General features: G+C 44.6%; 3 protein-coding genes across 4 annotated transcripts; all 3 read right to left on the minus strand.

Moving 5' to 3' along the window:
- Positions 1-51: 51 nt before the first annotated feature.
- LOC4351032 (CASP-like protein 1U3) lies at positions 52-612 on the minus strand. Its single transcript, XM_066305919.1, has one exon. The coding sequence runs from the start codon at positions 610-612 to the stop codon at positions 52-54; it is 561 nt and encodes a 186-aa protein (XP_066162016.1).
- A 2,630-nt stretch (positions 613-3,242) lies between these two features.
- LOC4351033 (CASP-like protein 1U3) lies at positions 3,243-4,510 on the minus strand. Its single transcript, NM_001423229.1, has 2 exons — positions 4,170-4,510; positions 3,243-4,068 (listed from the first exon to the last, which is right to left on the minus strand). Exons 1-2 carry the CDS (start codon positions 4,361-4,363, stop codon positions 3,648-3,650), a joined length of 615 nt encoding a protein of 204 aa, NP_001410158.1. The 5' UTR covers positions 4,364-4,510; the 3' UTR covers positions 3,243-3,647.
- Positions 4,511-5,259: 749 nt separating this feature from the next.
- On the minus strand, positions 5,260-6,769 carry LOC4351034 (CASP-like protein 1U2). Of its 2 annotated transcripts, none has more exons than XM_015760213.2 (2): positions 6,645-6,769; positions 5,260-6,216 (listed from the first exon to the last, which is right to left on the minus strand). In XM_015760213.2, exon 2 carries the CDS (start codon positions 6,167-6,169, stop codon positions 5,615-5,617), a length of 555 nt encoding a protein of 184 aa, XP_015615699.1. In that variant the 5' UTR covers positions 6,170-6,216; positions 6,645-6,769; the 3' UTR covers positions 5,260-5,614. The 2 variants fall into 2 exon arrangements, with proteins under 2 accessions (XP_015615699.1, NP_001410159.1); NM_001423230.1 differs by having other exon boundaries at positions 5,290-6,212; positions 6,645-6,697.
- Between the last annotated feature and the right edge of the window lie 9,985 nt (positions 6,770-16,754).

Here is a 16,754-nt window from a genome sequence, read left to right on the forward strand (position 1 = left end):
ATTAATCTCTTTGCAGTTACAAACTTCATCTTCTTCACATATAGAGATCAACTAATGGTGGCAATGGCAGCCATGGCCACATCTCGGCTCCGGCTTGCGTTCGTCGGAGACCGGCACGTCCTTCAAGTACAGCGACACCGACAAGGCGACGCCGGCGGACAGCGAGGCGGCGCCGGAGGCGCGCACCCGCAGGCAGAACGCACCCGCCGCGGCGCAGACGCCGGCGACCCTCCGGCCGCAGGTGCCGAAGTCGTCGACGGCGAACGACAGCGCCGCCGACGAGTAGAGCAGCACCTGCGCCGCCGTGTCGACGAGCTCGGCCAGCGACGCCGCCGCCTTGGCCTCCCCGGCCCTGCCGCTCGCCTCCAGCCACACCGCCGCCGCCTGCAGCGCGGCGCATATCACGGTGGCGGCCAGCGAGTACCTCAGCGAGCTGTAGTCGCTGTAGGAGACGCCGCCGCTCGTCGGAGCGGCGCCGCCGGCGGCGGGCTGCGCGGCGGCCGTGGCCGTCATCACCGCCGACACCACCGACAGCGCCACCGTGGCAATGCGCAGCGCGAGGCTGGCGCCACCGCGGCCTGAGCAGCTAGAGCTAGACTTGGCACGAGCCATGGATCAAGTAGCTCAAGCTCACTCCAGGATAAGGCTATGCTTGCATAAGCAGAAGTCTCAGTATTAGCTAAGCTGAGCTGAGGCTGAGCTAGCTACACCAAATGGGCAACCTCTAATTAATTACTTCTCTCATCCTAAAATATAAGCATTTTTGATCTTTATAAAAGTTAAATATTTTTTAAAAAAGTTACGTACATATTATGATAGTTCGTTTAATGATAATACCATAATATTAAATTTACATGATTAATCTTTTTAAAATTTTTTGCTATCAATAGTCAAAATTTAAAAAGTTTGACTTGGCACTATTCTAAAAATGCTTATATTTTAGGACGGGGGAGTACTAATTAATAAATGCTGAATTATATTAATTTATTTGTTAATCCAGGACCGCGGTTAGATAATTAGATTAGGAGAGAAGTTAACTAATGCAAATGAGCGTATTAGATGAAGGCTACATGGTAGTAATTAACAGACAGCGATCGATCGATCACTGTCAGGAGCGCTAACTAATAAAACTCAAGTAGTCAAGTTGGGCAATGATTAATTCGAAGCCAGCTTACATGATCCATTGACTTGTCATGCTAAGCAACGTTTTGGCCCCCGGTTTGGACTGATTGGCCACGTTCAACTGAAAAATCATTATTTTTTTTTCTTCTAACAACTTTTATGTTGTATATGTATTTCCCATAGACGATTATAGCACGCATTCTTATCTAAGGTAGGGAGTTGTTTGTGCTCATCATAACATCAAGAGAACAAGCTTGAATTTTTGGTTAATACGCGGCTAATTAAATCCACAGTTCGGTTCATGTCTCGATCCATTAACCACCAAAATTAATCTAATATGTCACCTTGGTCATCAAAGAAGAAGGTGACATGGTGATAAAGACATGGTATATGTGATACAATGGTTGAGGCAAGAGAAGAGACAGGAGTAGATATAGAACGATGGGAGGTTAATTAGTGAAGTATCTTCCACAAGGGATCAAGCTAAGGAGCCCGCTGAATATAATGACATACTCACTCTGTCAAAAAAAAACTTAACCTAGGGGTCTTCTCCTAGTACAATTAATCTAGACTAACCTTTATCCAGATTTATTGTTCTAGGAGGAGTCACATCCCCTACCCCTCCTAGGTTAAGTTTTTTTTTTTTAAGATAGAGGGAGTAGGAAAGAAGGACAATATAGAGAGATAAGACTATATGAAAAGCATGTTTTTTTTTCTCTACTCATCTATGTGAAGCTGTGCCGAAGATCGAACGGTTATGAATAAACTACTGACGTGGCTGATTAATGAAGTTACTGGAATCTCAGCAACAATGTATACATGATAATATAGTATGCATGTGACTCAAATTGTTGTAGTGGCCATCGGAATTCATCACATTGTGTTCAATTTGAATCCCAAGTAGACATAATGTTCAGTCACATGAGACATTGAAGGTTACTACTGTATATGGGCGTTCTCCATTCACGAAAGATCGATGTATATATAGTACACAATCTTCATTTCTGTTGACTACGCACTACGGTCAAAGTGCACAGAAGAAAAGCATTACTCTTACTGAGGATTAAATGACTAAGATGTTTTAAATTAATTTCTCGTGGATGATTGGCCTGCATTCTTAGATAGAGATTTTTTGTATATGCTTAAGCATAAAAGAAAGAATTTTGTGTTTTTGTCTAGCTAATTAATTAAAACCAAGCTAATTAGCCTATTAATTAGTTGGGGGTTCCCTGTAACAATCAGCCATCAAAATTAATCAAACGCCACTTTGGTTGATTGATGATAGCAAGATATGGTAGTAGGACACATATATAAGGTGAAACAGCTAGCTGACACCAGGAAGAAAACAAAGAGAAGGCATCAGCCAAGTTTGAAGTTAACATAGTGGTCATGGATTTGATGAACAAAGGAAATGACGTAGGTGATCACGAAAGCGATGTAGAAATTAAGAGAGGAGTAAACGATAGGACAAGTGACAAACGATGAACCAGCACTTTTATCTCGATTCACGAATTAAACATTTAGTAGCTAGTACAGCACAAATACTTTTTATTTCTGTCCATTTCAATGATGAGAAAAATTGGTCCGTCAAAGAAAAAAAAAGTATATATATTTATATTTCATAATACTCCATCTGTTTCAGGTTTATAAGACGTTTTGACTTCAAACTGCTTTAAGTTTAACCCAGTTTGTAGAAAAAAGTATTAACATTTCCAACCGAAGACAAATTTATTATGAAAATATATTCAATTATTGATTTGATGAAACTAATTTAATATTATAAATATTATTATATTTGTCTATAAAGTTAAACTTGAAACAGTTTGACTTTTACCAAAATTAAAACGTTTTATAATTTGAAACGGAGGGAGTACGAGATAATTTTGTTTGTTAATTATGATCGCCTGCAATAATGATTCCACTTGAACATAATTAATTAGTCAGAGAATGATCGATACAAATCGATGCAAGGTCATAGCCGCATGTTCCCGTCATTGCCGGCTTAAGCCATGGCAACTATTTTTAGTCGTAGACTTGTAACCGAAGTTAGTTGGGAAGTCTTCGCCCAGTTCATCACATGCACCACCTGTCAAACTACTATTACAGTACACACCGATCGATCACATATTACAGATTCCATCACACACTTAATTACATTACATCAGTATTAATTATATATATCACATGCTAATGTAATATGGAAAATTTCATTGCAAGTCGATCTGCATCCATGATCCATGCATGGTAATTAATCAAGCAAAAACCAAACAAAATAAAACACAGTGACACACACAAACATTAATTAATTACAACAAGTTTTCCATGATACAAATATAGCTAGGCCACTTGATTATATTACTGGCCTCTCATGAGAAATGCATGCATGCATGGCTTGTTTTTTTTTTTTTGGTTTTCTTTTGTTTGAGAATATATGGAAAATTAATCAAGCGACGATTAATTTATCTAAAAATCTCGTATAAATTTCTCGATTATAGAATTAAATGTACCCTAGCTAGAGAGCTCGACTAATGCTTGCTATGGCAGCCATGGTGGCAAGGGGTTGACTTGTCGGAGTCGGAGTCCGACCCGCATCCGCCGCCGCCGCCTTCCTTCTTCTTCCCGGAGTCCGGCCAGTGCTTGACGATCTCGGCGACGAGCAGGGCGACGCCGGCGGCGAGGGAGACGTACATGGCAATGTGCACCTGGTTGCAGAAGTTGCCGGCGGCGGCGGTGGTGCAGACGCCGACGCGCTTCCCCACGGCGCAGTACGACATGTCGCCGGCGGCGAACGCGGCGGCCGTCGCCGAGTAGAGCAGCACCGGCACGGCGGCGTCCAGCAGCGGCAGGAGCACCTTCGCCGGCGTGCCGTCCTTCTTCTTGCAGATGGTCAGGAAGATGGCGATCGCCTCCATGAACGCCCCGATCGAGCTCGCCACCACCAAATACCTGCAATTCAAACATAAAATACCACGCATAAATATACAAATATTATCCTACAAGTATTTTTTGTGTTTTGTACAACTAAATTTAATTTAATTTGTGCGTACACGAAGGGGCCAAAGTCCTTGTAGGTGATGGTGTGGAGAGGGCCGCCGTAGTAGAGGAAGATGGTGCACTGGCTCGCCGTCGCCATGAGCGCCGCCGCGGCGACGGCGAGCCCGAGGACGACGATGCGGAGGGCGAGGTTGACGCAGTAGAGCGCGCCGCTTGACGAGTCCTTCTTCTTCTCGCCCTCACACATGATTGCCTACTTAATTAATTACTCTCTCCTTGCTTGATCCAATGAAGAAGAAGAGAAGAAGAAGAAGAAGAGTAGTATAGTATAGCTAACTAAGTATGCAAGCTAGCTAGGGTTGCAAAAAGTTGTTGTTGACTTGATGAGTTTGATGAGAGAGTTTGAGATGAGATGATGAGTATTTATAGATGGATAGATGTGTGAATTAGGCGATGATTTTATAATAAGCTAGTTGGTGTGATGAGGAGGAGGTGGTAGTCAAATACTCAAATTTGTACATCATCACTAGACTAGCTATTACATGTGCGTGTGATTGAGGAGGTTGATGCTTCAACTAACGTTAGCTAGCTTGAGCCCTACTAATTAATACTCAAGCTCCAGCACACATATTATTGCTGTGCTTCCTAATGAATTGTTACAGGATCTCTCTTATTCGTTGGAGTAGTTATTAATTACAAACCTGGCTTAATTTGATATGGATATATGATTGATTGATTGATTGCCCGTATATAGTTAATTTCTTACTTACCATTTAATTTCTTTCCACGACCAAACCCACTATTTTTTCATTAATCATTGATGGAGGGGACATGATTCAGATCAATGATTAATGTTTCGCTGTATTTTCTTCTTGTGAGTCACAGATGGATTTTTTCTTCTCTCTCTCGAGGGAAAATTAATTCAGACTTCACAGAGTGTTTGATAAGATGCTGGAATCGCATTAGCCCAGTTATGTAGCTGGGCCTCTGCTTTGATTGACGGCCGATTAGCACAGAACAAAGACTTCCTGATATCTCAGCCCATGATCACTCTTGGCCCATCAATATCACCCATCTCGAGGCTAATGACATCACTAGTAGTGACACCATTGACCATATCCATAAGCAAAGCACACACTATGATTAAAACTACATTTACAATCATGACATTATTTGCCAAAGAACAACTTGTCTGACATTAACATGTACCAAAATCGTGTAGGACTCTTTGAGATTGACATCTCTAATAATCTACTCCCAGAAATTAAATGCATGGATTACATCCCAGAAAATTAAGAAAAATTACATTATACTCCCTCCATTTCATAATATAAAACATTTTAGTTAAATATGACACATCATAATACAAAAAATCTAGACGGACGATGTCTATATGTCAAGTTCACCTAAAATGTCTTATATTATTAGACAGACGAGTACTAGTACACTAGTACTTCATTCTACTGATTTACTGACGGCTTGTGCAACTCTGACGTCATCAGTCTGACGAGGTGGGCCACAGGGAGAACGGCAGCGAGACGTCCCTGAAGACGACGGCGAGGCCGACGGCGGCGCTGCCGGCGAACGAGAGGAGCTTCGACTGGTGCACCTGGCCGCAGAAGCGGCCGGCGCCGGCGCCGCAGGCGTTGATCTGCGGGCCGTACGCCGACACGGCGGCGAACGCGCCGCCGGTGGCCGTGTAGACGAGCGCCTGCACGGCGACGTCGATCACCACGAGGAGGATCCCGGGGAGCTTGCCCTTGAACCCCTCGTCGTCGTCGTCGCCGCCGCCGGTGCTCAGCCGCAGGTAGATCGCCGCCGCCTCCAGCATGGCGGCGGCGATGTTGAAGCCGACGAGGTAGACGAACGGCGGGAAGTCCTTGTAGGTGATGGTGGCGACGACGCCGTTGAGCTGGACGACGGTGCACTCGCTCGCCGTCGCCATGACCACCGCCGAGGTGAGCGCCAGCGCCAGCGTCGACAGCCGGAGGAGGAGGCTCACCGCCTTCGATCCGTTCGGCTCGTCGTCGCTGACCTGGCACCCGTACGACATCACGACGACGACGACGACGACGACGATGCACGTTGCAAGCAAGCTAGCTAGATGATCAACATCAAATTAAAATGACGATCAAATTAATCAATTTCGAAAATCCACGAACAAATCTCCATTTATCGTCAGAGAAATACTAATAATCAATCAGGGCGTGAAATTAGCATGCATGGTGACATGATGATCCAGAATATCATGATCGATTCACTTAGTAGGCTAGGCAATACTATATATACAACATGCTTGATGTTACACAAGGCAATTGATTAATATTTGTGATTAGTTTTCATGCTAGTAATAATTCTTTTATTCTGAGCATGCATGCATGCATATGCATATGTAAGTTAGAGATGGACAATTAGAATATTGTTCTAGTTGATGCAAAAAAATGTCTGGAGCACGAACTATATATAATACATAAACATATATGGAGTAGAATATATATAACAGAGCTGAAAATACAAAATTATTGTACCTTGTAAATTATTAGCTGATGATGAGGTCGGTCGATCACTTTGATCTGATAATAAAAATGGATCTCAGGGAGCAATGTATTTATATATGCACACGCAAGTATGTGAATGCATGTATCTAGCTGTAGCTTGGAAGAGTGACCGTGACCCACACTTGTTGGCGCGTCCACGTCGGCGTTGACTAGAGTCTAGAGCTCGCTGGGTCAATACATAGCTCGACTGTTTTCTTTTTCTAAACATAATTTGCCAAAATTTCAAATTAAGGCTGTGTTGAGTTCACATTAAAATTGGAAGTTTGGTTGAAATTGGAACGATGTGACGAAAAAGTTGGAAGTTTGTGTGTGTAGGAAAGTTTTGATGTGATAGAAAAGTTTGAAGTTTGAAGAAAAAATTTTACAACTAAACACGGCCTAAATCAATACATAATTCAACATATATGTAGTACATATCACTGGTGGCCCCGGATTATGACCTCCGATATGAATGTCGTGACAAGACCAAAACGAATATAATATATACATGATTACATTATTAGGTCAATAAATATATAATTTCCCGTTGAATTTTCCAAGCCACATTTCGCAAAATTTCCAAGTTTTTTGAATATTTAAGCAGATAATATCATTGACTCATCGTACGTATGCACCACAAGTTACCCTCGGTCTCACGTTACGACTGAATCTTTATGAATACTACTGTCAAAAAAATCACGGCGTACATCCAATGGTTGGAATAGTAGTAGACTATATGCGACCTGGGGGTTTATAGTATGTAGAGAGAGACGTGAAATTAACCATAGCCAGAGAAAATAATTATAATTAATGTAGAAATGATACATAGATATATAGTTGATTAGATTGGCAGGTAGAAACTGACAAGTCTCTTGCGTGCAAGTCTTTTCATATTGTATACTCCTTCCATCCCACTCTTTCCGATCCGGCCCACTTAGACGCGCACATATTTTAAAATTCAAGATATTTAACCAATAAATATTTTATTATAAATTAAATTTTATTTGATAAAAATAATATCATTATTGTCATTTAAATTTACTTTCATATGATTGTGATTTTGTTGTTTCATATGATTGTGATTTTGTTGCTACAAATATTGTAGTATATAAGAAATTTAAAGTTAAAGATTAGCCTTGAAGGTTGTGTTAAGTTTGACCGCGCATTAGCGAGCGAGACGGACTGGGTACTTAGTCGATGTGTCGCTAAGTTGGTCGTTGGTCAATGCAATTTCTTCACTCTGTTAGTGTTAGGTACTCCTACTACGACTGTACAGGGTAGGAATTCTAATCACTAACTATATGATGTCGACTAGATGGTTATAAAAAATAAATTTAAGAAGATGAATTAGTATGTAATATATTTCTCCACAAAATTCTAATTTTACATCTATATTTTATCAAAAATAACAAATTTAACTATGAATATACATATATTTAATTTATTTTTTTAACTTGTAAAAGTCGAATTTAAACTTGTATGTCAGTTGAGTAATATACTACATATTAATCTATCTTATCATTTTCTTTATTTACAAAATTGTAAACTATACGTGTGCATACATTTCATGTTTACCCAAGATACTAGTCTAGCTAGAAATTAAGTGGATTTTTGTAGCACCCGTATGTGCTTTTATTTAAAAAGTTTGTCATTTAAAAATTAGAGTTAATTTGGTTCTTAGTTGATTTTGTGCCAAATGGATCTCAAATCCTCTCCTAGAAATTTCCTTCAAATACCTGTGATACCCTAGGTCAAATTCAAATTCGAGTTCCTTTCAAATCCTTCTCAAAATTCAATTCCTAAATCCTTGAGAAAATGTGAATTGTCACTGTTCATTTTGGGCCTCCTTCCCTTCTCTCTCTCGGCCCAGCTCCCCTCCACCTCTCCTCTCTTCTCTCTTTCCCCTAAGCAGGCCGGCCCAGCCCAGCCCGCTACTATTCACCTTCTTCCTCCTCAGACCAGCCAAGCATGCACACAAGGTGTTCGACGATATGTCAACCCAGGACGCCGAGTCGTGGCAGCACCGCGTCGCACCTAGCCGCCCTCCCGTGCACCGCACGTCGTGCCAACACCCGCGTCGCGCCACCCCCGAGCCACGCCAAAGCCGCATCGCGCCAAACTCCACGAAAACCGCCGCGCCCTCTCCGGGTGACACGGAGCCACATGGCCCCGCGTCACCCCCGTCCCGTCGCCATCCATTCCATCCATCGAGTCGCCATCCCGTCGCCGTCGCGTCGACGCCAACGGATAACGGCCGCCACGCCACCCCTCGTCATCCCCGTTCCATCGCCATGTCGCGTCGCCACCACCGCTGACGCCGCGCCGTCCCATCCCGAGCTCCCGCGGACGCGCGTCCCTTCGCCGTCGCCTCGTCGTCTTGTCGTCTGTCTCCTCCCGGGAAGCCGCCGAGCCGCGTCTCTCCCTCTCTCTTGCGTCGAGTCGCCACCGTCGCTTGCGTCACCCCTCTCTAGCCCTACCGCCCCAAATCCCGGCCATAGCCGTCGTCGGCCGTGCGTCACCCCCGTCTCGCCGCCGTTCCCGCTCTCCGCGCGTCACTTCGTGTCGCGTCGCCGTCGTTTCGCCGTCGCATTGCCACCGGTGCATGACGCCACTCCGTCGCGTCGCCATCCTCTCCGCCCCGGAATCCCGCCCTAGCTGCTAGCCGACTACCCCCGGAATGCCGCGCCTAGACCGCCAGCTCGCCACCACGTCGCTCGCCTATAAAAGGGGAAGCAGCCCGAGCTCCTTCTCCCCACACTATCACCATCCCAACCCATCTCTCTCTCCTCCCTCTTTCTCTCGTTTTGCTCTCTGTTGCTGCCAGCCAGAGCCGCCGTGCTATTCTCCCGGCGCCGCCGTCGCCGGTGGAGCCTCGCCGGAATTCGCCGCTGCCCTCCCTCAGCCGCTGGTCGCCTCGCCGCGCCCCATCGCCGCGACGCATCGCTGTCCCAGGCCGAGCCGAGCAAAAGAGCGAGAGGAGGAAGAAACAGGCCTCCTCAAGCCTCTGCCAAGCCGGGCCCAGCGCCTCTTTTTCCTCCCTAGTCACTGACGGCCAGGCCCCAGCCCCTTTTTCCTCCATCCATCGCTGACAGGTGGGCCCCTCCCTTCCGTTAATAATTTTGATTTCCAAATATTCCAGGAAAAACCATTTATCCTTTGAAAATTCATAGTAAATCAACCGTAACTCAGATTGACCCCGTTCAAGTTCCTAAATTTTTCTAAAATTGAGATCTACACAGTGGCACCATTGTTTCTCTGATTTGAGTTAGTTTTATTGCATTTTGTTAATTAGATTTGTTTTCGCGTTTAGAACCCGAGTACGAGGAAGCTCCGGACGCCGCTTTCGAAGGAGAAGACCCCAACCGTGTGCAAGGCAAGCCTCTTTGATCACATTGCCCCTATATTTGCAAAGATATGTTGATTGAAAAATGCATTGTTTAGTTTACACGATTAACATGTTTAGGCCTCGGATTGTTTATACAACCGATGGACCAACCCAGTAGTCGCACTTATATTACATAGGTTGATGTTTCCATACCTTTGATAGCTCCACAAATATTTGCGCCGGTATGATTATTCGATTACCGAGGTAGTTTCGCTTAGCCATGCTTACATTGTTGCCGTGTGGGAAACTTGGGTTATTCCAAATCCATGTTTAAAAATCCGGTACGTTGTACCGAGGAGTTGTGAAATAAAATGTGTTGTGAAAGTGGTGATGATGCGGAGTCATGCCGTTGTGGTTTGGCTACGTATTGTCATTAAGGACCGATTCCTTTGGGAAATCCATCCAAACACGTTACAGTGCGACCACACGGGTATTTATGGGATGTCTCTGGCTAAGTAAATTGTTTTCACATGGGAGTTGGTGTGCCAATGGTTGTGGAATGCCGAGAATGAGGAGACGAAGTGTTACACATTTTTGCCCATCGTGGGTGTCTTTTTGCCTCTATTGTGGCGTGGTACCGGTAGGAGTAGGAGGTATCCTCGGTATTTCCTGAGTGGATGATGGCTATCATTGCCTGATACTTGGCTATGGATCTTAGCCCAACTAGGTGGCATGCGATTTTCATGGGTTAGCTTTGGAAAGGCCTTATCACGAACTTTCGTTGCCGACGGGTAAACGATGTCAGTTTCGTGTCGTGTGGGTAAAGCGTGCAACCTCTGCAGAGATTAATGAACTGTTCGAACAGCCGTGCCCACGGTCAAGGGCGAGTGTAAGGTGTTTCTCATAGCGTAGATTTGTTTGAAAAATGTTTGTGAAGAAGTGATTATTGGGAAGGGTAACGTTGCCAGAGTCCGCCTGTGTGGCAGACGGCTAACCTGGGTGGTTAGGAACGGGTCTGTGTGACCTAGGGTGTCGTCCGACACCGAGGTGTTGTTAGGGCCATGATGATGGCGTTGTTGTGCTGAGATATCTGTGTGGTCTATGTGTTGCTGTGAGAAGAAACTAATAGAGGAACAAATTAATTGTTGTTCGTTAATCGTGACAAGTTGTTGCAAAGCAACTTGTGGAATGGGTCGAGGCGTGAGCCTCCTCCCGACAACTAAAACTTGACTCATTCACTAGGAGTTTTGTGAAATAAATCACTTTGCCAAAAAGGCAGCTTTCGCAAATAAAACCTTAGCCTCATTGTTTAAACCAAACATGTCATTTTTCCCCTGGCTTGCTGAGTACGTTAAGTAATCACCCTTGCCCCTTATATCAATATATAGAGTATGAAGATGAAGACGTCGACCCGACCGCCAAGGAGTATCTCTAGGAGCAAGCCGAGTATGAAGACTTCTAGATGTTTCGTGCCTAGCCCCAAGCCTCGCCTGTGGAATAAGATAGATGCCTAGGTTCTTCGCCTAGTGCATAGTTGCATGGAGCACTGTTCGCTTCTGCGCCGTCGCTTTTATGGTTTTCTGTAATGTTGTGTTGCTCATTTATGGGCCTTTCCATGATAGCAACTTATGTAAGGACTACTACCCAGTGATGTAATAAAGCAGTTTACTTTGATTCCACATTTATTCTGTGTGTACCAGCTAGTGTATCCTGGGAGTGGTACTATATCACAGGTAATGCATAACACCCCGGTGTAAGTTAGCTGTGTTAATGGCTAATGAATGTCGGGGCATTACAATTTTTTAAAACCATGATGTAGAATGTAATGATATAGATGAGTATGTGTGTACTTAAGTTGTAAATTGACTTTCTAGTCAAAGTAGAGCACCAACTCGCAAGCCAACCACTACACTATTAGAATTATATATTATGGAATTGCTAAATTTCATTCCACATAAAACCTATACTTCCAAATAATGCAGATTATAGTGTGTTGGATGTGCTTCACGATTCGTGCTCTAGCTATTCTCCTTCAGCTCCGACGACCTCATCTTCTCTGGCACCGATAGCACCCCAAACTTTGATATGGACCTATGGATTAGGATCTCGGGATGGGATTAGGTTGTGAGAGGGTGGGGGAATAGGAAGAAAGGGAAGTTTACCGATTTTAGATGGATGGCTATGAAAGGCAACCACCCGACTGTGGGATAGCCCAACAGTGGGCAGTGAGGCTGCTGCAGTTCCACCAAAGCCACAGGGTCGAAAGCGGGTGGTGGCCCGGTGTTGGCGGCGGGGGCAAAGCAGAATGACTGGTTAGGAGGTGGTGGCTGGTGGTGGTGGATCTAGCATAAAGGGAGCCAGCGTGGGGCCAGCCTGCCACCGATGGCTTGAGGAAAGGGTAGGAGAGGGAGGGGGAGGTCGAGGAGGCCGCCCGGGGGAGAAGGCCTTGCCAACGGTGTTGACGCCTTCCAATAGTCGGCAAGGCTAGGCAGCGGTACGCTGTGGCGATAGTGGTGGAGGTGGCACGGATCAGGCACTGGTGAGTAATAGGGGTATGAGGAGGAGTCAGGAGAAGGAGGAAAGAAGAAGGAGGTGTAGGGTTGTGTGTTGGCTAGGACGATTCAAAATTTGTGATACTTCTAGAGGACTTTCTATTAAATAATGTGTAGGCAGTCTTGATATATTATGTCTGGTTTACTCACGTTTGTTCAAACAACTACGAACAAGACGTGAGAATTGAGATCATGGGTCGAGAAAAAGTATGGACAATTCTTCTTCTATAATTTATATATCCTGTTATTTTTCTAATTTAGGGAGGTAGCATAATAAAATGTTTAATATTACTTATTTAGGACTTCCTAACCCCTTTTATAAAAATAATCCTGATTATTATTATTATTTTCCATTTACATGGCCGGTTAGTTGCTACGGAGTAGCAAAGTTCAGGTGTCACTGGTACAGAAAACCACATTGGTGCCGGTTGGGAAACCACATAGGTACCGGTTTCCCAACCGACACCCCCAAAGCGGCACCAATGAGGAGAAATGATAGGTGCCGGTGTGTAGAACCGGCACCTATAAGGTCCAACGAATAAAAAAAAAAATCCGGCTCGATGTATCGGCTCTATTTGATCCCCACAATATCTCATCAAAGAGCAATTCATCAATATCTTCATCCATGAACATCCTATCCAACAAGATTAAACAACGAGACCCATCCAACAAGAACAAACAACGAGTCTCCGAGATCGAGATTGAAAGATACCCAAGAACATAATTCCATGACGCCATTTGGGTCCAACTACGTACTAAAACTATTAGTGTTCTTTAATTTGTTATGCTTATCTGGTTCGGCTTATTATATATATAGGGTTTTGTTCCTTGCTTACCTTAGTTAGCACTCACATAGCGAATCGCGAGGAGCTAATATAATTAACAAATGATCAGAACCGACAGTGTGCTTAGCGTGCGTGTTTGTTTAATTTGCCCATCCAAAATAATTATACCATCTCGTCCTTTTTCCATACTTTCAGTTAATGATTGTCAATAATAATTTATCTTTCCTCCTTAAGAAAAAAAACTATATTTTAATTCAAAAGTTCACTAGACATCAACAGACGAACACGTGTATATTCGATATACTACAGCGAGTGACATCCTCTCAACATATATAGCTAGATAGCTAATAAATTACCAGATCAAATGGTAGTAACCCGCTCGAAATTACTGCTAACACCAATTTCCTCTTTGATATATATCCCACAAATTTACTGTGGCGGATCATAGAATTACCTCTATATATGGGCTAAGATCTATAGAAACGTCATGGATGAAAACCAATTATTAGATGCTTTGCTCTCTGAATCTCTTGATCACCTTATTCTCACGTATAAATGTGCATCATTAATATTTCAAGACAATTTTGAAGTATGGATGGGGCAAAGCACTACGAGAATATATGCAAAGCATCAAAAGAAGATATATATATATATATATATATATATATATATATATATATATATATATATATATATATATATATATATATATATATATATATATATATATATATATAAATACTTGTATGTCACAGTATCGACCCCAGGAAAACAAGCAAGAGAGAAATATATACTCGAGCATACAAGGGCAATTTAGTAAACTAACCTAAGGGTGCGTTTAGTTTACGCTAAAATTGGAATATTGATTGAAATTGGAACGATGTGACGGAAAAGTTGAAAGTTTGTGTGTAGAAAGTTTTGATGTGATGAAAAAGTTGGAAATTTGAAAAAAAAAAGTTAGGAACTAAACCAGGCCTAACAATGATCAGAGCTTAGTGATAAGACCCTATATATATCACCTGCAGGTGTCCTTGTTCTGACCTGTATACCATCCATCCTTGCGAACACCCTCATATCTGATTTAATTAATCAGCTGCAGTATTTGATTAGCTTAGCATATTTGATTGTTAGAGATTGTTAGAGATTTAATATAAGATTATTAGAGATGTAATATTCGAAACTTAATTAGACTTAGCATATATGATTATCTAGGGTTCTAATACACGACACTTAGACTTAGCATATATGATTATTTGAGTTTTAATACAAGATTAATTAGTAGAGTTTTAATATTACGCTTAGCAAATATTTCTTCTATGAACAGATGGCTGATCGCGATGAGGAACAGATACTGTATGATACAATCGCAGAGGGAAGCAACGAGTACTGGAACGAAGAAGAGGGGAACGAGGATCCAAACCAGTACTTGAACGAGGAGGGGAACGTGGAGAGGGATGCAGAGGGGAACGAGGATGCGGAGGGGAACGAGGAGGGGAACGTGGAGAGGGATGCGGAGGGGAACGAGGAGGAGGCCAGTGGAAGTCATCCCTCCGCTGGACAGAAGAGGGCACGTGGACAACGAGGTGCAGCGAAGAAGATAGTGGGTCGGCACATCATAACTGAGGTGGACGAAGACGGCCGACCTAGTGCCCCGGCAGAAGCAGCCAAGAATTTTGTACGCCATAGCGGTTGGGTTGTGAGGGATAACGTGCCTGTCAGCCAGGTGTACTGGCGCAGAACAAGGACACGCGGGGATGATGACAGCTTTGTCCCGGAATCAGAGAAAGAGATGCTGTGGACCACAATGCTCGAGACGTTCACGCTCCCTGCGGGTACGGAGAACATAGTGAAACAGTGGACTCTTAAGAAAATGGCAGAACAGTTCCAAACCTTCAAGGGAGATCTGTACAAGAAATACATCCTGAAGGGACTAACACCGAACTTCGACGTATTCCCAAAGCTAAGGGATCATTGGGACGAGTTCGTTGCTTACAAGACAGGGCAACAAGGGCAAGCGATGATGGTCAAAAACAAGGAAAACGCTGCCAAGAAGAAGTACCATCATCACTTGGGGTCAGGTGGCTATAGCGTCGCAATACCGAAGTGGGAGGAGATGGAGGCAAGAATGATTGAGAGGGGTATCGAACCGGCCACCGCTAAATGGCCGGATCGATCAAAGTTCTGGTACTATGCTCACGGTGGAACGCTTAACCCAGTTGATGGCTCCCTGGTCTTCAGCGATCAGATACGCGAGGCTGCCAGTCGACTAACGGACGCAGTGGCAGCCTCTTCTCAGGGCATGTTTCGACCCGACAGAGAGAAGGACGAGCTGTCGCTCGCCCTACAGACTCCCGAGCATCCAGGATGAACACGAGGGAAAGGCGTTATTCCCTGGAAGATTGGATTCAAGGAGGACATCCACACGTACAGGAGTCGGATGAGGAGCAAGAGAGATACCGAGGCGAAGATTGCAGATCTTGAGTACAGGGTATCGAGCTACGAGCTCAGCATGCAAGAGGAGGTGGCAAGGAAGGTGGATGAATGCATGGCAGCACATCGGTCCCAGGATCCACAGCCGTACATACCTCCTCCAATGGTCAGCCCATCTGGCAATCGTAGCTGCTGCGCCTCAACGGGGCAGGTAGGATCAGAGAGCATGGACACCATGCAAACCCAGGACGAAACCACATGCCCCGTTGATGAGATCACGCAGCGGACACCATATGAGCTGCATATTCCCTTCTAGAACTTATCAATCAAGGTATGCTCGTAGTTTTATGATTTTTGACTTGTACGTTCCGCAAGTTGCTGCTTAGGTTGATTACTAATAGATAACCTCTCATCACGTGAAGGTGGCGTCGGGAATGGCCATCCCCACGGACATTTCAGGGACTTACCACTGCAGGCCGATTCCAGCAGGATACTCGAGGGTCGAAGTTGAGCTGGTGGAAGCCGCGTACGAGGACCTCGAGTTGGACTACCCAGGAGGAGACGGTGAGACGCATCTACGAGACACAAGCCACGCCATTATACTATGGCCCAAGCGGTACATCATCCTCCCTGGGCGACAAGCGGCGTCTCGTGCACCATCTCCTCCGGCTCCGCCGTCTCCTCCTGCACCATCTCCTCCGGTTCCTCTGCCACGTCCTCCTGCACCATCTCCTCCGTCTCCTCCGCCACCTCCTCTTGCACCATCTCCTCCGGCTCCTCCGCCTCCTCCACCTCCACCTCCACCGTGTCCGCCTGCACCTCTCAAGACAAGGTCTCGCCAAGCTCCACCTCCTGCCAGCACAAGGGCAACGAAGAAGGCCAAAGTTGACACCACCAAAAACAAGGAGCCGCTGTACAATTGCAGTCAAGAGGAGCTTGACGCTTATGTGGCAGCAGAGGTGAAGAGGCAACTCAAGCCTCGGAGTCCTGAAAAGAAGATGCCTATTGA

The sequence above is a fragment of the Oryza sativa genome, chromosome 11 (assembly GCF_034140825.1).
Source record: "Oryza sativa Japonica Group chromosome 11, ASM3414082v1".
Taxonomy (NCBI): domain Eukaryota; kingdom Viridiplantae; phylum Streptophyta; class Magnoliopsida; order Poales; family Poaceae; genus Oryza; species Oryza sativa.